At 36.8% G+C, this 26,042-nt stretch overlaps 1 protein-coding gene across 1 annotated transcript in view; it reads right to left on the bottom strand.

Moving 5' to 3' along the window:
- The window catches only part of LRP2 (LDL receptor related protein 2), a 110,872-nt gene that overhangs the window by 66,080 nt on the left and 18,750 nt on the right, over positions 1 to 26,042 (bottom strand). The window contains exons 4-20 of the mRNA XM_066553177.1: positions 25,124 to 25,240; positions 17,119 to 17,229; positions 16,906 to 17,019; positions 16,314 to 16,430; positions 15,335 to 15,478; positions 13,802 to 13,921; positions 11,975 to 12,103; positions 10,678 to 10,847; positions 8,243 to 8,466; positions 7,263 to 7,469; positions 6,074 to 6,276; positions 5,302 to 5,442; positions 4,182 to 4,385; positions 3,255 to 3,447; positions 1,992 to 2,117; positions 1,555 to 1,685; positions 654 to 791 (exon numbers count right to left, since the gene is read on the bottom strand). Coding sequence (XP_066409274.1) covers positions 654 to 791; positions 1,555 to 1,685; positions 1,992 to 2,117; positions 3,255 to 3,447; positions 4,182 to 4,385; positions 5,302 to 5,442; positions 6,074 to 6,276; positions 7,263 to 7,469; positions 8,243 to 8,466; positions 10,678 to 10,847; positions 11,975 to 12,103; positions 13,802 to 13,921; positions 15,335 to 15,478; positions 16,314 to 16,430; positions 16,906 to 17,019; positions 17,119 to 17,229; positions 25,124 to 25,240 — 2,589 coding nt within the window. The remainder of the gene's footprint in view (positions 1 to 653; positions 792 to 1,554; positions 1,686 to 1,991; positions 2,118 to 3,254; positions 3,448 to 4,181; positions 4,386 to 5,301; positions 5,443 to 6,073; positions 6,277 to 7,262; positions 7,470 to 8,242; positions 8,467 to 10,677; positions 10,848 to 11,974; positions 12,104 to 13,801; positions 13,922 to 15,334; positions 15,479 to 16,313; positions 16,431 to 16,905; positions 17,020 to 17,118; positions 17,230 to 25,123; positions 25,241 to 26,042) is intronic.

Genomic DNA, 26,042 nt, shown 5'->3' with positions numbered 1-26,042 from the left:
GGAAATAAATATACTACCACAAAAGAGAATCTCTGTCTGATCAAGGCTGCGAGAACAGATCAATCTTTTGATACCAAGTAGTCTGTGAACCTTAGATTAAATCATATGTTTGATGAGTGTATTGGCTGTTTCACAAAATTATCTAAATACCAAATCCTTGGCTTAGATCATACAATCGCATAGAATTTGAGAAAATGAGAAAATAAGAAAAAATTAGTGATTTATACATAGTAATTACTTGAAGAATAGTAATTTGATTAATAAACATTTACCCAATTCCTCAAAATAAATAATTTAGTTTAAATAAAACTTCAACCAGAAAAGGAGAAATACAAAGTTGCAGTTGGTGATACAATTACACAAAACACAATGGGATCATAAATTCATTTTGCTTAATTGTTAAGTACAGTAATAGAAGGCATAGAGGGAAATTGCATCCAGTCACAAAGCAGTGACTGGATGCAATAAAACAACGGATTTAAACAACTGGAAATAAACAATGTGTGCTTGCAAGTGCCTATGCTGCCTCCTGCGCATGTCAGTTATGATTCAGTGAATCCATTCATAGCATTGAAAATGGAAATCTGCTGTCCTGACATTTTGTCTCTTATTCCCTACCTCACATCCTCCCTCTGCAGAAGAAAGAGGCTCACCTATTTGGGAATGAGCGTCGTATGCTTTAACATGCATGATGTTACTAATGCCCCTCCTAATAATAGTCATTTCTCCTCCATCAGACTTCCTTACTCGAACTATTCCACCAAGTCTCCAATCAGTGAAATAGGCATAACCTGTTTTGAAAAATATTTAACGTATTATACAGAAATATGGCATAAAAGATCAAGTATCATAAAAAACTTTAGAAGAATTTTCATGAAAATTTAACCATTTTTCATAATTGTTTCATGAAAAAGACAAAAGGACCTTCACCACTTATAATGCTGTCAAAGTGAGCCTTCAGTCATAGGCAGACATAACTTACATAACTTAGGGAAGCCCTCTCAAATTTTATTGACATTGGCTCAAAAAATTCAACTAGAATTTCAAATTCCAAGGAAATTTTAAGTAATTCATTAAGACTACTTCACAGAAAATGTTAGAGTATTTTTGAAGATATTTTTATACATGATCAAAAAAGGTCACATACTGACATCTTTCTTCAGACACAACATAAATCCAGTAACAAACTTTACATATAATTGTTAGAAATCCTGAAATGTTGACCATCTCTGGAGTGGTGTTTGACTTTGTCTGTTCAGCATGAACAGCTCACCTTGGAAGCTATAATTAGTACAGCATATCTGACTTGTTGCACTACATGAATTACCTGACCTATCTAAAATTATTTTAAAATAAATATACACAAAACCAGTTCTAAAAACAAGCAAGAAGTACTAGACACATATCTTTAGTAGGAAGTTTCAAGAGTGCTTTTTTGGGAAAATCAGTATTGCAAAATCTCTGCCATTTTGTGTCACAAACTTTCATATGTTCACCATATGAAAAGAAAAATCTGTGGTAATAATAGATAATATTTTTCGGTGCCAGACTTACCTCCAAAAATTGTAAGGCCAAATGGGTGAGTCATCTGAGTAATATGTTCAAGAGTCCGTCTGTCCAGCCCATCAAAGGTGCTGTGCTCAATTTTATCAAAAAAAGCATCCACCCAGTACAGCCTCAGAGAACTAGAAATAATGAAAATGTTATATGAAAATGTTATATCTTTTTAAGTGACATTACGTCCATTACAAAGCACTAGCATTTTCTTAAATAATAATCTTCAACCTACAAGAAGCTACTGGGGAGTGTGGGGAGGGACTCTGAGAAAACCTTATATTTTAAGGCTTTTCAACCAATTGAAAGATAAGTCTTCAATAAAAGAGTGCCAGTGCATGCAATCTGACATCATTCCTTTATTTTTACTCCCTAACAGTTTAAAGGAAGAACCATGTTTGCTCAGAAAGCTTCTCTGCCTTCCGCGTTGCCCTTACCTCCAGTCAATGGCGAGGCCATTGGGCCAGCCTAGCGTAGTATTGACAATTGGCAAGGCATGGGATCCATCGCTCCAGGCCCTCATGACTTTTGCCGGACGGAACCAATCTGTCCAAAATATGTACCTGAAAGAACGCATGTCAGAAGACACATAAACTAAATTATATCATGTGATTAAACAGAGCAAACATTTGAAACAGCATTAACATTTTTCTTTGTATGACATCCTTTGCATAACTTTAAAAAATACCATTTTGTGTTGTCCCTCTCCTCAATTGGCAGTAGTACCAACAATTCATATTTTTCCTGTATACAATCACCAGAATATTTGGAAGTATTTTGGTCCTTTAGATATAAAATATCCATAACTTGATTAAAGTTGTTAAGGTTCTCATGTAATTACTGACAGATAAATAGAAACAATAAAAAATGCATCTTCCAGCATGAATACTACAAAGAATTTTCTCCAGATCCATTTAACTTATGCTTACAAAGAGTTGAAGTTAATGTTAAATAATTTTATAAAGCAGCAAACAAAAAATGTTGGGATATCCAAGGATCCAGGTTCAACATTATTGTTATGAGATTACTTTCAAAATAGTCAATTTGGTTACTCATGAAAAATCAATATCCAAGAATCAAGAAATTCAGTAGTACAACATTATGAAGCCAAACTATGCTGTGAAAGAAACACTGCCTAGGCATTGGGAGAGAACACAGAGTATGGAATTTGAAAGGAGACAGTTCCATCAAAGAAAAGCAGGGTTTATTTTGTGTATGGAGTCACATATTTTAAAGTCTGTATCAAATAAAACAGTAGTATCCAATATGGTTCAAATAAAGAAATTCAGAGAGATAAAACTATAGAATCAATGTTAGCAGTCTGGAAATTGAAAGTATATTAAAAACAATTTAGCAAACTCCATCTTTCAACTACAAGAAATAGCTTTGTGAGTGATACAAAGAAACCAAGTTCTTTTGCCTTTTTATCAATGAACAGGAGTAAAAGGAAAAAAACATAGTGCTTTTAAAGAGAGTTCTTTTGAGTGCTTCTGTCACGTGCAATCTCTCTCACCATGCCCTTTCCTCTGGGTGCTGAATCCTAGGCTGGAACAAAACAAACAAAATAAAGACAAGACAACTGAAAAGAGATGGTATTTTGAAAAGAACAAAAATCCAGAATCAGATGTAAATCTAATCTCACCAGTTCTGTTTAAACCATAAATTTGTACATATAATTTAAAATGAGAATCTAAACTTACCCAATAACAGGGTGAACCACTATTGAACGAGGATTATTTAAATTCTGAACAATAGCTCTCCTGGATTTATCTGCCAGCCTCATCACACTAATGCTCCTGTATCGAGGATCTGTCCAGTAGAGGTTCTTTGAGATCCAATCAAAAGCTAAATCTTCAACACTTTCCACTCTATTAGCAGTCAAGATCTCTCTTCCTAGAATTTGTAACACACACGATTGCAAGTGTTTAGGAGCAGGGGAAATAACATGAGTGCAGTATTCTATTGACAAAACTTGTGGTTCCCCTTGATAAAAATGCTACCTCTGTGCTACTTAAAATAAAGACAAATAACTATGGGGAGGGGAGAGGTGCCCTTTGCTCTAGACAAAGAAGGTGTATGTCTATGAGCACAACTGGAAAAGAGGGGAAATAAAGACTAGCCAAAGGTCAGAGAAAAATCTGTCACTAAGTTTACACTGAGGATTTTACAAATGAAGCTCAATAAGGTCAGTGCAGTAACGACATCTTGCTCAACAGCCAGACTTTATCTACTCTTTGCATAATAATGGTCAGCTGCAGTCTACCATTGACCTGACCCAAGGCAGCAAGCAAGTGCAGAAGACTATACGCTGACATTTGATCATCGTTATAAATTGGAGAGAAACATTCTTTACACTAGCATAAATAGGATTTCCAAAAATCTCACTAAGTTAATAATCTTTTTCTATATTACAGTATCATAGCAAACATGCTGCTCTCCAGATATGATTCAACAAGCTTAATATGAGTTGTACAAACATTTTTGAGAAACATTTTCCAGGTTACTGGGGTCACACTGAGATTTATCTGTATATCTCATAATGTGACTTTTCACTATTTTTTTTAGAAAAATAAATATTACAGTCTCCTTACCATAATTACTCTACAATTCCCAAGCATGATTCTCACCTGAACCATCAGTTTTCTGTTTATAGATCATGTCTTTACTTGTGTCTGAAAAAAAAATTGTGTCATCCTGAGCAGAGAAGTCGATTCCAACAAAGTATGAAGGGCTCCCTGTAACAGGTATGATCACATCTTCCTGGGTAGAGAGATTGAATGGGATTCCCCGCACTGCCGTCTGCGATGAAAACAGCAGAAACTGTCGCACAGCTGTGAAAGGAAAAATCAGACACAGGCTTTACTGATTCACAAGGGAGGACACCTGAGCATTAAGAAAACTTTTGTTTTATTTTGACAACACTAATAGCCTGAAAGTAGAAAAAGAAGAATGAGAAAATAGGGATTTAAATACTGACAAGACTTAAAACTGAGGAAGAAAACCAAAACCCTATCCAAAATATTATGTAATGTGGTCAAGTATTCTTTTTTCATTGTTACTGTGGTCATAATACACTTTAAAAGCAAACATTGTGCCTATGGAAGCAGAAATCATCTTCTGTACTCTTCTCTTTATAATAATCTATAAAAAAATAAGTCACAGGCTTTGTCAAGCCACCATAAAACTAGATAATACCTGGGGTATCCAGATAAATGAATGGCTAAATACTAAAATTATAGACAACATATATGACATACTTTGTCAGTAGACAGTCATAGTAAATGTGCATCAGTGACAATTCTGTACTCAAACAGGAAGCAGAAGATTGCTGATGGAAACACACAGCTCTAAACCTGTGTCTATTATTCTTGCCATGTGTTCAAAGGGAGAAGACCAACCTAATCTGTGCAGCACTCCACAGGAAAGCAGGCTTATATGTTCAAAATAATGCAAAATCTGCATATTAGCAAGCATTCATGCTTGATATCAGGATTAAGAGCTCAATCATACAGCTGCCTACATATATTCCATATTTAACTCAAAATCCTCATTAAAGGAGGTGAGTTGAAGTTGTGGCTTGAAAAGAGCATCAGCAGAAATGACTACATTTAAAGCTGTCAAAAAGAGTCGTGGTGACAAGACAAAAAGCCCTCAGTATATTGAAGCTACTGAAGAAAGATGTTCTAGAAACAGTTCTAGAGCTAATGGAGTAGCATTACTTGCAACAGTTGTAAGGCATTTTCTTACCAACACAATGCCGTCCATCCACGTGTAGGTCAAAGCCCAGGGTACACCTGCAGCGATAACCTAGGCCATCATTATCTGTTTTGTGGCTGAGAACACAGACCTGTTCACATCCCCCATTATTACTTCCACAAGGATTTCTTACTGGAAAATAATACAGATAGAATTATAACTTCCTCTATCAACCAAATGGCATCATTATCTTGATTTTTCAGGATTTTCTCCAACATCCACAATAAATCATGTGGATTATGTGAGAGTTACATCCCATGGACAATATACCCCACCAGATCTAATGTGGAATGCACCAAAATCACATCAGAGGTAACCATCATTAAGGAATTCAGCTTATACAGAGACACTCAACACAAAGCATTAAGGCCATAATTTGGGCTATAGTTTTCTGCACCATAGACCTACTTCAGAACTATATCTCACAGAATTAATTGAATACTGGTAGCCTTTTCACTGCATTCATTGCAGTGTTGAGAAAAAAAGTCCTAAACACCAATTCTACTCAGACCCACAGGTTTGACTCCACCAAGTATCAATCTATTTATAAAGCTCCCCCTACTCTTGAATGTTGGATTTGACAGTTCATCAGCTACAGGAGTTGGACGAAACAACTGACTGTTAAAAATTAGCCCAGTTTTACAATACAAATCTATGTATCATAATTACGGCTCCTTACAGCAAAGTAAAAGTCTCATAATTTTTACCAGTTTTCGGTAACATACTTCCTAAATCTCCCTTCATAATCTACTTGTGGTCTTACCAAATGGCTGCCTGGCAGCGTGGTAAACTGTCACTCCATAAGGTCTCAGTGAAGACTGGTAGATCACTTGAGGGTTAGATTCTGAAAATTTGTTAGCTTTCACCACTGCCATTTTGGTCCAATCAGTGAAATAAACATTGTGTTCAAATAGAGTGATTCCATATGGATGAGGAATCAGTGAGCCTCCATGAGCTACTGTTTTCCTGTTATAAAGATGTTTAACATTATTTATCAAATATTACCTAGACAATAACATTATTAACAGAAGAAAGGATGCAGTATTTTTAATCCACTCACTGGTTTTTGTTTTAACAGAGAAGCTACTAAAGTTCAAACTAAAAAGATCAAATGAACTGAAGAGAAAAAGCTAAACATACAATTCATCAACCTAAAAGATACAGCAGTGAAAATAGAGAAAAAGTGGTAGCAAATTCCAAGAAAATACAGTGAGTAAAGATGAGAGGAGAAAAGATACCAACATTAATTTTATAATTTAGTAAGTGAAAAAATACATTGAACAATAGACCTGTCAAATGAGCAGAAGACTGTTTTTTGAAGTCAACATATAGAAGGTATGCTAAAAGGGGACATTTTTTCTTGTTTTGAATAGCAGATACTAATCAGAGATACAGAGATAAGCAGGCTTCTAAACAACACTATGCTGTAAGACACAGTCCCATAAAAACTCAAGGACTCCCTTCTTGCATGCTGTGATTTAGTTTCCCCAGCATCATAATAAGGTGAAGGATGACTTAACTTTTGACAGCAAAGATTTATAAAATGTAACAAAAGCATTTATTACTTATCACACAAATTAGTGTTTTGATGTGGGATAGTTCATATAAATTCATTCATGAAAAAAATGCAAAGAAATTATGATAGAAAATAATTAATATAACTGAAAAATAATAAAAGGCAAATGCTCTAAAAATGTGTACTGTACTGGTGGACTATAAAATTACATTATAAAATAAGGGCAAGAGGCATTCAAGGTCAAAAAAGAGCAAAGAATAATGAATTAAAGAATGTCTAGAAGCAGCATGACACCATAGAGACAAAGGTGCATCACATTCATTGTGTTGGAATTTTCATCCTTTGTGTATCTCGTTTTGTTAGAGAAATCTTTTTTTTAACTAGACATAAAACAATCAGTGTATCTGTAGCCTCCAAGGAATAATATTTCACCTACCTTTGAAGTCCATCATAAGTTACAGTCTCAATGTAATCAAACCGGCTGTCAACCCAGTAAAGCCTCTTTGACACAATATCCAGGGTTATTCCAGCAGGCCAGCCTAATTTTGTTTTTATCAAATCCTGACGATTTGTGCCGTCCATGAAGGCCCTTTCCACTTTAGGATCACCAGACAGACTGTCCCAGTCTGAGAAAAACAAATAACTATAAAGAGATAAAAAAGAAAAAAGGTCACATTTCTTTGACATTTTATAAGAAACCCCAGCATTTCACATGGAATTTAAAACCAGCACCCTTACAGAAGAGAATTTGTTTCTGACATACTATGACAACATACTTTATACTTGCTACACAAAAAGTAATTTTCATTTTCTTTAATAGAATAAATCCATAAAGAAGCATGCTTTCACCCAAAAGACCTCAGAAGTACTAGTTTTCTTTAGTAAATCACAGACTTAATTTTACTGCCAGAAATAAACCAGTGACAAACAGTTGCATCATGAAAGCAGCAGCCATGGCTCCAAGTTGCGTGAAATTCCTCTTCCCATTCTCGGAAGATCCACGTTTTCATGGTTCACATATACTTGTGAAGCATATGGATTAGGAGACACTAACTTTCCTGGCTTCATTCCATCTCCTTATTTCAGATAGTAGGAGATCTGTGGGTTCTACCATAACTGAAATCTTTAAGGATAATACTCCTCTACAGGGCAATTCCAAAGGTCCAATTTTCAGTGCTGCTCATGCACACAGAACTCCAGCCATGAAACAGATTCCACACATTATAAATAAATGGACTGCACAGTCCTCTCATTAATTAAGGTGCAGAATAGGTTAGGATAGAATGCAAATGTTCAAAATATTTTATATCTGATTCTAAAATGACTACTCTTGCTGTTTTCCTAGTTGTTTTCCATTTACATGGGGATAAGGGAATTTCTGACATCTTTTCCCATTATCTGATAAGTATCACTTACCCAACAGTTGGATCAAGTGCTATTCCTCTAGGATTTCCAAGATTTTCAGCAATAAGAGTCACACGGTTTGTTCCATCCAAGTTAACCATATCTATTCTGTTCACACTGGTCTCAACCACATATAGCTTATTGTTAACCCAATCCACTGCTAGATTTTCAGGTGTGTCAACTGAAATATTTAAAACTTCTTGGAAATCAGAGCCATCAATATTAATAGAAAAAACCTGAAAACAATACAAACATTGTCAGTACCCACATGATGTTTTGACATGGTATTTCTCTTTTATCATCACATTGATCCCCAATCCACAACTATATCTCTATCTGCCGGCAAATAAAAGCAAGTTACTCTCTAAGTTATTCCTTAGGGTAAGGATTTTTTGCAAAAATCAGGAAACCAATGCAAAAATTGCAGAAGGCTTCCCTTCAACAAGCATTTCTGCAAACTGGACAAGATAAAAGTCTAAAATAGCCTTGTCTGGTAGCAAATGGTTAAAAAAAATAGTAAAGTGCATTTGCTTTCCTGGAATCTAGCAAACCCCAGAATTTTTATTGATTGAAAATAAATTATCATGCTTTGGTAAAGCTCTCAACAGTGGCCAGAAACAAGAGGGGGAGCTCTTACTACAGCTACCACGAAGGGGAACCAGCAAAATGAAGAAAGTAAGGGAAAGCTGTCCATCCTCACAGAAAGGAGCTCTCAGTTTGTGGTCTCCTTTATCTAAGGCTAATTTTAAGAGATCCTGCTCAAGAAGAATAATGCTGTTATTTTACAAGCAAGTTCAGAGCTACATGAAGTAAACAGTCCAAATACAATAATTTTACATATACAGTAATTGTGTGATTATAACATTGGGTAATATGAAAAGATAATTTTTTTTTTTTGGAACAACAGCATGAGATTTGAAATGCATTTAAATGAAAACAGACATGACCAAGAAAATATATGCAAGAAAAATAAGAGCTGAAAGAGTTGTATAATTTTAAACATTCTTCAGTTCCAAGTAACAATAATCAAGATAACCACTTAACTGTCTACTCTGTTCTTTGGAAACACTGTTGATGAAAGAGCTTATGGGCATTAGGTTATCTGGCAGTACAATAAATGAGATAAAGATGACACAAAGCACAACCCACAATTTTCTGGTTTAGCTAATGTCTTAAACTTAAAAAAGAAAAACAAAAGACAAAAAATGCCCTAGTAATATTATTTTAGGACATCGGATGGAAATACTCATCATTTAAGAAAATTCTAAATGCAAACGTTTTCATCTGGATAGTCTAGCTAGGACTTAATTAGATTAATTAATCTTAATTATTAATTAGGATTAAACTATATTGGGCAGATAAAAAGGCAGTCCTGGCCACCTGGGGTGTGCAGCAAAAACCCCCATATTATCTTTTATTTACATCTATTACAAAGACAGAATAAATCTCCTGTCTCATAAAAGTGCAGATTTGACCCTGACTACATTCAGCCATTCACAAACAACTGCAGCAACAGGAACCTACTATAGCCACAATAAAAATGCCAGAACTGTGAACAAGTCAAAAACTGTGCACACAAATCTTGTTCTACTTGACAGCCATGCAGTGAATGTTCTTTCCACAGAACCAGCATGGAACTGTGGTGAGAACTGTAGTTTTTATTGGATGTCCTATATGTAGGTTCAGAATTATGACAGTGACATCAAATTGATCCATCAGTGGCACTAGCAGGAGCCAGGTCACAGATTCTCCTTCACTCTGCATGACAATCGACATGAGGACAAAGATTATGAAGTTTCAGCATTTGATCTAAGATTTTCTTTGGCTTCCATAAGTTATGCATAGAAAAAAAGAACAAGGGTGCAATCCAACTTCCACAAGAGTCTCCAGACTGGTTTTTTTTTTTTAATTACTTGGCTATACAGTGTCTTGAAGCTAAAATAATTACTCTTAAAAAAAAAAAAAGAGAAAAGTAACACAATATTGGCTCATTACACAAAATACTGTCAATATTTGTTATTCAAGCTCAATTACAGTGTCATTTGAAGTATATGAAGAAGTCTGATTTTTATCATCTTGGAAGGCACACAGCTTTTACATTTTAAATGATCATGTTTCAAAAATTACCAAGAAAAATTTGTTCCGTTTTGAAAGAATGTCTACTATTTCTCTTAATTAGTGTTTTGGACTCAGTCACAAGTAAAATTAAAAGTTGCTCAAGACATTCCCATATAATAGGATTCTTTGTTTAATAAGTCACATGTAATAGTATAGTTGAAAAAATGCAGTCATTAACATAAAACATTTCAAGGAGCTTTTTTGTTAGAAAACAAAAATACAGCCAGCTTTGGCTCTCAAAAAATGAGGGCCTATCAACACATTCTGCCTCTTGAAGTTCTCTACTTCCAGGTACACAGAATTACATTCTTCTTGAAACTTTTACCAACCTTATCTTGCACTGTGTCAGTCCAAAAGATTCTGTGCAGGTAAAAGTGAAAGTCCACTCCCACTGCAATACCACGATTCTGTGACTGCACCAAAGTACGAAAATTCCTTCCATAAAGATCTCCAATCAGTAAATCACGGCCATTGGAAAAAATAATCGATGCAACACCAGCTGAAAGCAGGAGGGACAGAGACATGATTACTCTGCAGGCAAGATATTTTGCAAAGGGGCATTGCAATATATACATATTGGTTCATACACACTGGACACAAAGTTTTAAATAGATGCTCAGACTACAACCTGTATAAATGTTTCTGTGTGAGTACTAACTTGCTGTGATTTGTGTTTGTATACTTGGAGCAAATCAGGCAGGAGCATGTATTTAAAGCCATACCAGCTAAAACTTTTATACAACCCCTGTGCAATCACCAAAAGACTATTTTTATTAAAGCTAAAATGAACCCACTGAAACAGACTGACAGCAGCTACAAAATTTTCCCATTTATGAGAGAGAAATAATACTTAGAAAATGGTGAGCTGAAGACTGGTGGCTGAAGAAAGAAGGAAGGGGGAGGGAACTGAGCAGTTTTTGCTTTTCTAAGAAACAAGACTCCTAATCAGCTATGCCAAACAGAAATTCCCATTCCCACCAATTCTCTACAGGCAGGAGCACATGCCTTACACTACAGCCTGTTAGGACATTACACCTCCACAAATTACAGTTTCCTGGGGCCTGCTTTCAGAACTGAGCAGGCCAGGAGAAGGAGCCTACAGCTGATGAGGAGCTACTCTCTGAGAGACTAGTATTCTTCAGAGTGCAGACTCTGGGACACCCAAAGCCAAGAGCATGGTTTCTCTCACAGGCAAGTGTTTGATCTCACCATTCAGCAAAACCATCTTCAGGCACAGTTCTAGAAAAAATTAGGTTTCCTGATTTCTTGACAACACTAAGTTCCACAGAGAGCATAACACAGAAATAAGAAATTTTTTTTGTTCAGGAGTGCTCTGGCAATAACCTCCCAACTCTGCAGAAGTCAGGAGTGATGAAAACACAATGGAGCCTAAAAGACATTTGTTGATTAGAGGAGAAGCAGCCCTGATGAGGCAATCAACACCGACTTGCACACGCTGGCAGAGAGAGAGTTCTAACATTTGCTGACATTCTGAAAGCTGTCCTGACTGTAAGTCCTTAAGGGCAGAGTTAAAATCAAAGAGAGCTGCATGGCACAGACATTAAAACTACTCCATTTTACCTAGCTATATCTATTTGCTCAACAAGACACTTGAAGTGCACTAACCTGAAGTGTTGGCCCGACAATGCCGGTGATGCTCTAGGAAATAACCTTCCACACAGTGGCATTGGTGGTGTCCCACACGATCTTCACACAGCTGGTCACAGACACCCCACATCTGACAGTCATCAAAATCTGTCAAGTGAATAAGACATATTTATAAAAAACACTTGGTATAAAATTCATGTCATAATTAAGAAGCTGCAAGTTTGTCCTCTCTGTTTGCTTTATATCTATTTGCAAAACTATTACATGAGGAAAGTGAGTTTGCATGTTTTTCCAGTGTTTCAGTTCTGTATTTCTGGATAACAAAACCCTCTTTCCTGCCCAAGGACCTACCTGCAATTCTGCCCCCCATGAAAAAATACTAACCAACCAACCAACCAAAAAAAAAAAAAAAAATCTAAACCACACCTGCCAGAAGAAAGGAAAAATCATTTGAAGGGATTTCATTGTCTACTTTCCACAATACAGAATATGTCTATTAAGCATTTTTCCTGCAAAAGATCTCTATACTTGGCACACACACTTGGCTGGATTTAAGCCCACTCTGAAGGTGAGCTCCACCTTTATTTTAGTGCAGTGCTTAAGCCTTTAAGTCCTACTTGAAGGCAGTGTTTATTAGCTCAGATTTAGTACCACGCTAACAGGTATCTGATTTACAATTAAAAGCTGTCTGTGCACCACCACCAGCAAGAAAAAGTTCCTTTTAGCATGCAAAATACCATATAGGTAAAATACTGGAACTGGAATTATACAGTACTGACTGTCAGCCATTCCTTCCTGACAAGTTTTGCTCTGGTCACAAATATATGCCTAGATTTCAGCAAACCAAAATACATTGACTCAGATTTACAAGCCAGAATCTGATAATTAGGTTTACAGGGCAGTCAAAAAAACAACAGAAGACTCTCTGAGACTGCACCAGGTTTGGGAATGTGTCCTTCATGTATTTCCCACAAATCGTGAATAAATGGAGGAAATTTCATGCCTTATTTCTCTGCCTCTATAAAGAGCAACCATTCTGCCATTGCAGCTTATACAGCCTTTTGAGAATACACCCAGTATTCTCAAAAATATAAAAATCTCATTAGAGACTGAGCATCTGAAATGCTTTTTTAATGGCACAAACACCATAGCTTGGGTTGAACACTCATAACAGATATTTACCCCTTTTATTAGGCAGTGCTAACTTTCATGATTCTGAAGCTACTCAGTTTCCAGCTGCTGAGATAAATCATTTGTGCTACCAAGTTACAGCAGCTTTACAGTTACCCTTGCATTCTTGTAAATATTCTTCTTTTTCATGTAAATTATGTATAATGTATATACTGAAACCCCACAGAAGACACAACCTTTCCATAATGCAAATACAAAACACCCTTTTTATTTTCAAATGTAATGTTCTGCTGTCTGCATATACAACCACTTTCCAAGAGTAACAATCAATTCAAAATCATTAACTGTTTTTCCAGGCATGCAACACACACTACTGAGGCAGAACAAATTCTCTCTATGTAAACACTTAAAGACCAGTAAAAACTCTTGATAATAAGCCAGCCATCCAGCAGTACATATTTTTAAACCTAATCATGCTGTCATTATGTCTTTCGGTCAAAGTGAAAGAGGTCTTTATGATATCTCTGTGGTTGGTTTCTGTGCCACTATGCTGCCATTGTGCTACTAAAATTTTCATACATTTGCTGACTCGTGGGATTTTCTCTTTGTCAGTACCTCCACACAATTTGAACTAACTTGCCTTCCTGGAACCCCAGCTCTCTCAATGGGTTGTGAGAAGGTACTGGATATCTCTAGTCCCTGAGCTTTACTCACCAATACAAGTACGACTGTCATTGCTGCTTATGGTATATCCTGCAGGGCAGTAGCACATCCCTCCTGAGGGAGAGGAATGGCAGCGGTACTGGCAGCTCAGCGCAGCGCAGCGCGATACGTCTGAAAGGCAAAGACAATATTTCACAAACACTCCTATAACAGAAGAACAGCTTTCTGCCTTATTGAGTTACAAAGCTGAAGTCTTTTCTATGATGAGCCTTCAATTTCAAGTACAGCTTCTTAAAACTAATCTGCAGAGAAAATTATGTACAAAGTTCTACAAAATCACATACATTTACATACATGCAAGCAAGGGCATGGAACACAGAAGAGAAGGTAGTGTTTTTAATAGTTTTTTAGAAGAATTAAAGGATAAGCATCAATCTTATATGAACCACCAATGGCAAGTGCTGTGTAAAAAGGTGACCAGAGGAAGCCATCTGTAATGCCCCAAAACTTTCCATGGTTCCACAACACCTGCTTATGAGCAACACATTTTTGAGCTCCATATATTGGTACATAACCACATCATTTACTCGTCTATGTGAAAAACCCCTAGTATGTTATACTAAGAAGGATATGTATATCATTCCAATGTATTAGAATATACTGTTTGCATTGTGTTCATGGACAAATGATTCTTTATCGTTTGGTTCCCCCCTTCTCTCATTTTTCCCTCACTAATTCTACTAGTATTTAATAAACAATTCAGTGGCAAGCGAGTAATGATTATAAAACACTTGAATTATGATTGCAAAACACTTGATAAAGAAGGAGGTGAGAGTCAGCATTTTCCTTTTCCTCAAATTCTTCTGTTAAATGTCTTGCTTTGCAGCTTGTATCTGCTGTAACTACCAAACCACTCATAAAAGCAAGAGGTGCTTTTTTACAATAAAGATTCATTTCCTCTTATTTTTTCTGCCCTCCTATTCCAAAAGGCACGATTTTGTTAATAGGAATTTTTATCTTCCTACAAATTAAAATACACTCATCTTTGTCCTCAGAGGAATTTGATATTTGTACGATTAGAGTGAAATTAACAGGAACTATGCATGCTCATTGCCTCCAACATAAAAACGCAGTGTACCATTAACTGGAGAAACAGACATCCGTGGTAATAAGATTTTTTTTTAAATCCTAATCTTTAAAGTGAATTAGTCAAAGCTTAGGATATACTGATTCAATGCTGTGTTCTGATCAGCACAAATCATTACTTCTTACACAAAGGGACAAACAGATATTTAAACAAAGAAGGCATGTAGCACACCCTTCCCTGACTTCACAAACATATTTTAGGGTATGTAGAGTGAGTTAAAATCCTTATTTGTGAAATTTCATGTACAAATTTTTAAAAAAGAAATGGTCTTTTTGCAGCATATATGCCTCTTCCAGATCATCCAGTCAAAACAGTGCCAGTGAAAATCACGAGCTTCCAAAATTTCAGTATTGTTTAGGAGACAAAAGGCGAATGTAAAAAGATGTCAATGCTGATGTTCCTGCTAGTCTGTGTATGTGTTTCATTCTAATACATACTGCAGTGTCTGCCTGCAGTGATGTTCGTTTCATCTTCTCCTTCAGGGCAGTCTGCGGCTCCATCACACACTTTCCCAATTGGAATGCAATGCCCTGATCCAGGGCAGGCCCACTCTCCTGGGTAGCATTCATGGCGACCACTTTCTATGGAAAAGAAAAACAAGAATAATGAAAAATATATTTCAAACACTAAAATTTCTTCTCCAACAGCTCCCCAAAGCACCTCTATCCTTCAATATCCAGTTTCCATTTATTGCACACAGCTGGGAAAGACTATAAAGAAACATTATTTATACTTACTTGTCATGCTTACTTTTACATTCAAACTACAATGCCAATGATACTTGGGTAGACAACATATGAATCTGTTTAGTTTTCCGTTTTGTTAGAAACAGTAACACCATTTAGCTTTAAACTAACCAGTACACTAGAAAGGGAACTATAGTTTTGTGCTTTCAAAACATATAAATGCTATCTGGACAACAAGAATCATGTTCGTAATAGAAAAGGCCAATGAAAAAGAAATCTCATTCACACTTTCATTCATTAAAGCTTCTGTTTCTCACATGACAAATCTTGGCTGGATCTGAGTAAATTTCATTTTTAATCAATGGGGTTTGGTTATTAGAAGCCTCGTGTCTCTTAATAGATGATCTGAAAAATCTCCACAGGCAGAAGAACCAAAACAAGATATAAAAGAGAATATATAAAAGAAAAAAAATATATAATATATATATATACACATATATTGCTATATGCTAAACTTAGTTTGCATCATACTCAGTATCACAATAATTCTCACACACAACAACAAAAATATTGCCGAAGTTAAAAAAAGAAATAAAAATGAAGGTGGAATTCTAAGGTTTTAAAAGAAATTAAAAGTATTTAGAACATCTTGACTGGTCCAAATTTCATAGATGTAGGTTAGTGTCATCTTCCTCTGAAAATACCATTGGAAGTTAGCAATAGTATTTACCACATCCTCTTTCATCTTCATTGTCTTCACAATCATCATCTCCATCGCAAATCCAGCTCTGATGAATGCAACGGCCACTCGGGCAAGTGAAGAAGTTGCCTCTGCAAGTTGCATAAGCTACGGAAAGAAACATTAGAAAATGTAATTGCTCTAAGCAGCTAAAAGGTTAAAGATAACAATATTGTCTCATATACAATCATTTATTATATCGCTTAAAACATTTAGGCAGTTCCATATTTTGAATGTATTGCAAACACTGCTGGTTTCTTCTCATTTAGGTATGAATTACCTTTGGTTCGTGCTGAAATTAAGAGGATGAGAACAACGTAAGTGTAACTATATGTATTAAGAACCAGACTGTCACTCAGTCCAGCAAATTCAAATAGTAATGACATAGCCAGGAACCTAGCAGCAAAGAAAAAGCCCATCAAAGTAGCACTGCAATTTTCATCTTTCTGTACAGAAGAGTATTTGTAGAACTATGATTAGCTTTTGATGGCTGTACAGCCAAGCAATCTGCTTCCTGCTATCTGCTTGAAACAGGTCTTAGTAAAACAGTTGGAGAAATTGGGGAAAAAAAGAAACATCATACTGCAAGAGTTTTCATCACTCCTATCTCCACAGTCATCATCATGGTCACAGATAAAGGCTTGCGGGATGCACTCTCCATTAGCACACTGGAACTGCGTACTGGTACATCCACGAGCTGAAAAAGATTTTAGCACAGAAACAGAAAATCCTTTTAACTCCAAAAGAAGGTCTATAAAGCAAATTTGTTTGGGATCACTCTACACAGGGGACTTACTGCAATTAGCTTCATCAGAAGAATCTCTGCAATCAACTTTGCCATCACATCGCTGGCTGGCATTAAAGCATGCTCCATTTGCACATGATAACTGTTCACATCTTGGATAGTCTAAAATAAAAAATCCTTTATATTAGCATGATGTTACACTATAATGAGTCATATCCACCTAGTGTCAACAGAATATCTTGGTTTAAAGGAAAAAGGGAATACAAAACTCCATAACTAGTAGTCCTATACTAGTAATCCATTTATACAGTATACTGTCTTCTCCAACAGATACTAAAGAATATCCTCTAGATGGATGCTACAAAAACTTGCAAGCAACAAGAGAAAAATTAAATGCCTTCCCACAGTCCAAAAATATTTGCTACCCAAACAGTTTACAATATGATAGAATGCAATTGAACATAAAAGGAGAGCAAGCAGAGAACATTTCTTTTATTTCTTTATACCTCAGTCTTACCCTATTCCGATCTTAATAAAAGTATTTTGATAGCAAAGGACTTCCTGAAATTTACAGTTCCTATGTCCTCTTCAAGTGTTTTGAGTTCTCAAACTCAGAGACCTCAGTTTTAATGGTTTTGTATAAATGAAGCCAAGGATATTAAATTTCCAGGTTCCATGAACAATATTAGAACCTTGTTTTTTATTACTTGCTTCCCCCTTCACAAAAGAAAACAGATTCTGCAGAAATAATGGCTTTTTAGGTTTTGGATATTCTACATATATAGATGACCAATATGCAAATACAAGGGATTGTTTCAATGTTTCAAATTAAAACAAATTCTGAGAACACTTATTCATACAAGCAGTCAGTGAGTTCAGTGGAAGTATCCAACAAATTAAGCATATGCACATGCTAGAGTTCAGTAGGAGAACATGAACTCATAGTTTATCTTGTTGTTATGTAGACAAAACTTATTATTTTTCAGTCAAATGGCAAGTAAGAAAGCAAAGAATTGGTAATTTTAGAAATCAGATTTCTTGAACCTTTGTCTCTATATGGAAGATAAATTAACTCGAGACACAGAAGAGCCAAAAAACATTTTTCACTTTTTAGATTTTCAGTTTGAATTCTTATCCCATTTTACTTTTCTAAGAGTTAATAGAGCAGATAGAGAAGGCTCTCACTTAGGCACATTTTCATTCATATTTCATTGGATTCCTTGGAATCCAAAACATGGGTTATAAAATTGCTTCAAGCAGATATAAAGAAACCTGCAATTTTTCCAGACAGTGGCAAACTGTTTTGCTTGCTTCTGCTGTTCCGTGTATTATCACATTCCCACAAAACTTCAATTATCTATGGAATAGGCTTATATGATTTTAACTGTTAAATGTTAAAATGAGAGGATAAGTAGCTGTGTTCATGTCCACTACAAGTCCAGCCAAACTTTCTCCCCAGCTGATTCCTTTACAGTTCATTTGTTTTCACTGCAGTTAATATAAGGTGGCAACCTGCACGTAGGAACAGAGTGTGCCTGAGCGAAGAACAGTAGTTACAGATTAGCAGGGTTCCAGCTTCAGCATTGCTGCCTGTGGCCTTCTAGGGATAGTTCCCAATCTTCCATTCTCAAAGTCTGACAATGCCAACATGCTCCCTAAGCATCCTTTGGTCCCACTTCTCAACCAGACAATCACCTTTCTAATACATCGTTTTCTTGCTTCAGTTAGGCTCAGATAAAACTCATAATGCTTTGGAAACAACATGGGTTTGAAGTGTTACTTCTGCCTACAGAAAGGACTAAAAAAATGCTTGACCTGGGGCCAAGTTTTAAGTTCACCATGGAATTAATGCTTTTTCCCTGTCTGAAAGCAGAGAAGGCATCACAGGGAGGAACCATCAGGAGTTCTATGAGGCCAGCAGAAACAGCTACGGCAGTACACTGTATTATAGGGCAGATGGAAGAAAAGGAGGAGTACAAGGCATGTGCTTGTAAATGCACGAAGTAGAAAAGCTTCCATGGGATGCATAATGGATAGTTTTGTAATTTTCCTCACTTTTCTTCACATCCCACAGAAATACCCCCAGTGATGTTCCAAACTGTTTCCAATGAACTGATGTCAAGCAAATCAACAATTGAACCCATTGCCTTGCACTGCCTGTTTCTTCAAGAATGCCCAGGCAGACTAAGAATCTAGCCAGTAATAGGATTTTTCTCAAGCTTATATTAAACTCCCTTACAAGAAGGAAAACTTTGTCAAAGTGTTCTCTCCAGCAGCAGGTCTGGAAATGCCCTCAGCCCAGCAAAATCTTTATTATATTATAAAGTCTAGTGTATTGTATAAACACAATCACTATAAAAAGATACCAAGAAGAGCCAAGATACTCTGGAAGTAAAGATGTTTTGAAGATACTTCAAAGTATTCATTCTGACCAAATTGGTGTTTTACTAGAATATGAACAAATGCTTTTTTCTCTTATTCTCTTTTCAAAACTGGTGTACAGATTCTTTATTTTAATTCTTTGAAAAGCCTGACAGAGATTAATATAACTTTTAACTCTACAGGTAATCTCATTTCCGATCCCTTGTCAAAAGACCAAGGTTAGTAAATTATAGTTCTGATCGCAGACTGCTCACTGATCTGAAAGATATTTTTCACTGCATTTGGCACTGCAGATCGTAGTCTTTGTACTTTATAGTATATTATTTTATTAAATTTGTTCTAATTATTTGGGGCATTAAGAACTAAGCCTCATTAAAATTGCCAAAGCTGTGAGCTGCACCAAAGGCTGTAGCCAATGTACTGCATGGTTCAGGAGCATCTGTGCCATCAGGATAGCTCCTCAGTACCTGGGTTAGTTTTATATAAGGAGAAGTAGAAAAGGAAAAGAATCAAGGAAGAAATGCGGGCTTCTGTGAGAGCTCAATGCTCAGAGAATGAAGGAAGTCAAAATAGAACTTCATAACAATACTAGGATATCTGGAAACAAAGGAATGACTGTCCTTGGGTTAAAAATCCCAGGACATAAACTCCCTTTTTTTCTCTCCAAAATTTAGAAGACAGTAGCCATGAGCTTAGTTCTTCTAGTCCTATCACCAAATGGGGACTTGTTAAAAGGAAAAGAAGAATCTGAACCTTGGCAGCAAGAGGGGACGAATGGGATTAATTCCCTAAACAGAATGACCTGTACAATCCAGCTTAATGAAAAACTCTCCTGCAAATGAAGTTGGAAAGTGAGTATCACGACATTTTAAATTTAAGTGGAAAGGTCTTACATCAGTCACTGCATTTGGGGCTTGCAAAACAAACATTTCCTAGCTTTTATTTGAATTTTTATTTAAACTAAGAATTCTCTATACACACCTCATCCAAGATCAGTGCATTTGAGTACAAAATCCCACAGCCGAACAAGAACTGATAACACTCAGAGAAATTGATCCTACTGTCTCTGTTGTAGGGGGCATATGGAAAAGGTGTCAGTGCACTGGGACTGACTTGAAGGGGTTGCCTTCCAGGCAATGGAACTTTATTTTCTTTTTACATTGGTGACAAATGGACCAGAAAGAGCAAAAAGAAAGGATTAGGTTCTGAGTTTAAAGGACAACAAGGTAGGTAGTTTGCACCTAAGGAGGTCTGGGATTACAGCAGTACAAGAAAGTGAAAGGGGACAATGTGAACACAACATTAAGAGAAAAGTGAAGGGACAGAAAAAAAATATAAACACTGTTTTATTTCACCTTGTTTTGAATGGTCAATAGCCTCCAATATAAACACTGCTTCCTTTACCTTCTCCTCCCAAAAACCTGCGGCTAACTTTACAGAAAACTAAAAAGAAGAAATGTAGTCATGACAGTTCCGAGAAGATAATATGAGCTTAGTGAAAACAGGGGGAATGTTTTTCACCCATGTTCATTGCAATGCTCTGGAAGAAAGGGAGCTCTTCTTTCTCTCCCCTCACCTCAAGCTTTTTTTTAACCAAAATACTTCTACACAATCTGTCTCCCTGATGCATGCCAACGCTTCAGTTGCAAAACATAAATAACTGGCAAACACCAGCACAAATGACAGATGAAGCACCTCGCTCCTTGTAACTGTTTTGGAGCAACACTTGCGAACATATTTAATGGCATCTTTCAATGGACACATGGAAGATGTTTGAAACCTATGTCACAGAGATTGCTAAACCTGCATAATTTTGCACTCTGCCTAATACTTCTGTTCTGCAAGCTGGAAATAAATCCATACAAAAACAGCAACAGGAAATAGTTGCAACTAGTATTTGATTCAGCACAAGCTGATTTCTGTCATAGTCAGCAGTGCAAGCTACTATAACCCTAAGCCATGTTACAAGCAGTAGAAATAAAAGGAAAAGAAAAAAGGCAATTTCCTATTAACAAGTGTCTTTTATTGCAACATGTAAAAACATTTTACAAAAAAATGTTAATTAAAACTCTTTGGTTCACTGCCACGAGTCACCACCTCACAGAGGTCAAAGCATTGCCCGGACAGCTCACAGCCTACCAGAGACACCAGGAAGGAGACTTACTTCAAGCCCAAGAGTCCTATGAGCTGCATGATACCAGGCAGTGTTCATAGCAGAGATGCTTTCAGAGCTGGCAGACAGACCAGACCCTCATTCCTGGCCTTAATTCCTGATTTTGATCCCTGAGACTCTAGTCTTTGGCTGCCTGCCTTAGATTGTTCCAGTTCTGCTACTTCCCTGTCCCAAACTCTTCCTGGCAGAGATATTTCCTTCAGCCTGAACTTCTCCCTCATCCTATAGCTGCTAGATGCAATTTGTCCAACACCCAGAATATTAGTGTCTGACTATGGCCTTTTTCTTCTTTCTTGGGCTACATCCCTTATGATCTCCTCAGTTCTTGATCTCTGTTCATTTTCACCCTGGTCTCTGCAAATTAATCCCAGAGCTGGCTGCCCACTTCCTGACCACAACAGCTATTTAGCATAGCAAACAAGAGGCAGGAATTCACAGGTTAGGCAGCTGACCTATGGCAGCAGCTCAACATCAAAATTAGAATCAAAAATCCAGTGTATCTTGGAAAACACTCAACCCACTAGCTTTGAACAACATGTCTTTAAAGTACCGCCCCTTTCTCCCTCACAGCCTCAGTGTAGTGCTCAGCTACCAGAGCAGTATCCAGAAAGGTTGTTCTGTCACAGCAAAGCAAAATGGACATGGCTGGGAGTTTCATTTCTCACCTATGAAGCTGAGGCAGGAGAGAGAATTCTATTTTAACTGAAAGAAATAAAGTATGTAACAGAAAAATTATACCAGTATTGCCTGCCTACTCCCAAAAAGTGCTTGCTACCCCAAATAATCTGCCATTTCATTGTTTCTAAAGTTTTAAAATTAAAGCATTTGCTAGCTGCTGACTATTCCAAAAGCTAGAAAACAGCCTGATGTGTGTATTCAAAAAAACCTAAAAGCCATAATTTTATGAAATCAAAACAGCTTCAGTGCACTAATTGTATGACCTGTAGCTGAAGCATTTGTTCTGATGTTTATCTTAGTCTCTGCATGGGCAGATTTCCCTTGCTGTTAATCCCATTAGCAATAAAATGGACTAAGGCTCTGAATTCCTTTGTTCTGGCTTTTTACATGTTTAATTGCAGACTTACTTTATATTGGTGACATTTTGCATTCTACTACTTTCTTATATAACGTAATTTATTCAGGAATAAAACTGTATCTTCTTTACAATCTAAATCTGCTTTCTGACAGATGAGTGAGTGCAAAGCACAAGTAAAGAGACCTAAGTTTCCATTTTGTTATGCTCCATGAAACACCAGAATCAATTATAAATAGCTTTATTCTTCAGTTGTTCATGGATGTTTCACTTTCATTAATGAAAGCTTTTAGTTCAAATTAAAGAAGGGGAATTTAGTGACAAAGAAAAAGGCCAAAATAGCACTATTCCTCTCACATTTGTTTATATCAGATAATGTGGAAAAGGAAATACATTAAACACTGGGGAAAATGAACATTCAAAGCAAGTATTAGAATCCGCTCCAAAACTAATGTGCTAGTACACTAATCTGTACTATACAGTTAATCATAAAATCCCCAATTTGTAAATTTTATTTTATGGCTTCTGTTGAAAGTTCCAGACCTTGCAAAGACAAAAAGGGAATAAAAGGGAATAAAATTAACCAGCTTTCCTCAAGAGTCTTGTCATTACATTCTTCTTGGATCCTCTTGTCTTCAGCATTGTCACATTTCTTTAAACTGCTTTCAAAGTTCCAAGTCACAGTCATTCTTCTGTCTCAGAGGGACTGTCAACACATATTCTAATAAACCAGAGTGGAGGCTGTTGAATGACAGGAGGCAGTCCCTCTCCTTTGGGCTAAATATGCTGCCCCCACAACAGTCATGGGGCCCATTTGCTGATGCAGCAATGACTGGCTTACCACCACAGCAGTGGAGTGCTACTGTTAATGGATCTAGAGGGCCCTTTCCTAACTGCCTTTTTAATTCACCTAGCTGAGAATGTTTAACATGAAATAAAATGTGTACTTCAATTTTCAAACATCACAACAGCTTCTAGTTGGAAAAAGAGTTTTAAGTATCATCCTTAGGACTCCACTCCAGACTGACACAGATTTTCTGCATTATAACAATCACACTATGGCACCTTGCTGTTCCACACAGTATTCAATGGCTACTCACAGGTATCTCAGAGATGCTCAGCAGTTCCAGTTCTTTAATTCACAGATAATACATTTTTAAAACAGATATCTTTTCTTCAGGATTTTTTCAGGTTTAACAGATCTACTAAATTAAGTTTTCAACTTCATTTCTTACTCTAAACTTTAAGAGAAAAATGCCAGTCTACAGAAGATATTCTTCCAGCAATGAGATGGGATACTTTGGATCTTGGCTTTTAGCCATTTGTATTGGTGACCAGAAGTGACTGTGGATCTATCACATGAAAAATTCCAAGCTGGATGATTTAGCAACATTTTATTCCAGAATATCATATAGTCCTAAATACCTTTTCATTCTACACAGGGACAATTTCAGCCATTTGTGAGTTAAGGATAAACCAGATTAGCAGTCTGATGACCATATAGTCTTCCTTTACACAGCATAGGCATATGCCCTTTTTTCCCCTAAGCATAGCATTAACAAAATTTAATTTCTTGTTTCTTTGTCCATCCATTACCACTCCAACCTCTTCCCCCACCTCCTGCCCTGGGCATGGTCCTAAGTAGATTTTACAGTTATGTCTGTTTCCCAAAGGCACACTATGTTCTAACAGCTGGAATAGCAGCTTAGATGTTAGAAGTCACTCAGGATGTGTGAAGCCTTAAGACTAACAATGAACAGACATGTCTGTTACACACTGTTGGGGAGGTATTAGACAAAAGTATTCCTGAAAAACATGGTCTCTATTCTGTGGTCAGCTTTCCTTTCCATCAATATTCAACCTAGACCAGAATTTAGGGAGACTGTCACCAGACAGGCAGCCTCAACTCTGGGGAAGGTAGAGTGAAATAAACTACTTGTTCACCTGCATTTTGGTGATGGACAATATAAACAACTCGTCTGAGTACAATATGACTAAATCATCTCCACAAGAAGCTGCAGTCTAGAATAAAATGCTTTTGAAGAGATCAAATCTCCTCAAATAAGTCATTTGGAGTCAAATTTTGCTTTTCTGTACAGGCTATAACTACTACTGATTTTATATGGAGTATGCAAAAACAACTTGGAAAACTTCAGCAAAGTTAGCTTCAAGTGTCTCAAAGCCATAAGACAACTAAACATGGTTGTCTTTTTACAGTGCAATATTAATTATCTTTCAGACAATGAGAAACAATATGACCTGATCCTGTGCTGACAGCTTGCACTTGAGTTCTGTGGTAACAGATCTGTATCAGAACATCAGCTCTAATACACAGAAGAATCTGAAATGAACTCTTGTAACAAAAAGCATATTGTGGTCATCAACAAGCCCTTTAATCTTACAAATGTATTAAAATCCCCCAGAGAGATGAGATGAAACCAGATCTCATGCTAGGAGTGAGCACTCACGGCAGCCTGTCTCATCTGTCCCATCGGAGCAGTCCTGCACGCGATCGCACCGGTACGCGCTGGGGACGCACTGGCCATCGGAGCACGTCAGCTGCTGACTCGAGCACGTCCTCCCCGCTGCAACAAACAGGCACATGTCAGTCCTTCCTGTCAGCCAGCGCTTGTTATCAGGAAAAATATTTTCCTTCCTCTTTAACTACTTCATCTTTCTCATAAATATCAGTATAACACTTTCTCCCCCTGTATCTTGGTGTATTGAAGAGAATTAAAGAACACTTGACAAGCACATAGCAGACAGCATAGCTCTGGAGGGCTCCTGCAGTCTGCAAGGTCATTGCTTTTCTCCACTGAAGAATTGACCTAGGTTAAAAGTACCTCCCTATAATTATTTTGCCTAAAACATTAAATTATCAATTCTCATTGATTTAAAGTTTTCTATAATTTTATTTACTGGGTCAAAATCTGTCAGTAGGTCCAAGCTATTGGTCAACTGGAATGTCACAATGTAAACACAGCAGAGCTGGAGGTAAGGCACCGCTTTCTAATACAGCCAGGGCCTCAGCAGTCAGGAATAGTTTGCATATGTAACTAATGGAGAATTGAGAGTGATTATGTCTCTTCTCCTGACAGCTGCCAGGAAAAAGCAATCACATAAAACTGTTCACTTCTACTTTGATTCCACTACAGCTGAATTACAGTTCCAGTTTTTAGGCAAACTAACATGAATCTGTGAAGATAAAGTCGAAGGACAGGCTTACTATAAACTTTCCCTTCCCTCTGCCCCTGCACATTTGTTTCTTTCAAACTCATGTTGTTTCTCAACATCATTCGAGTCTATACATTGGCATCTTGTCATCTGCTGCTCTGCAGGGGCTTTCTCTGCTGCCTTCTGTCAGCAGCATTCCCAAAATAAGATCAG

This window comes from Molothrus aeneus, chromosome 7 (assembly GCF_037042795.1).
Source record: "Molothrus aeneus isolate 106 chromosome 7, BPBGC_Maene_1.0, whole genome shotgun sequence".
Classification (NCBI taxonomy): domain Eukaryota; kingdom Metazoa; phylum Chordata; class Aves; order Passeriformes; family Icteridae; genus Molothrus; species Molothrus aeneus.
The sequence above is the reverse complement of the archived record's forward strand: the minus strand, read 5'-3'. Positions and strand labels throughout refer to the sequence as shown.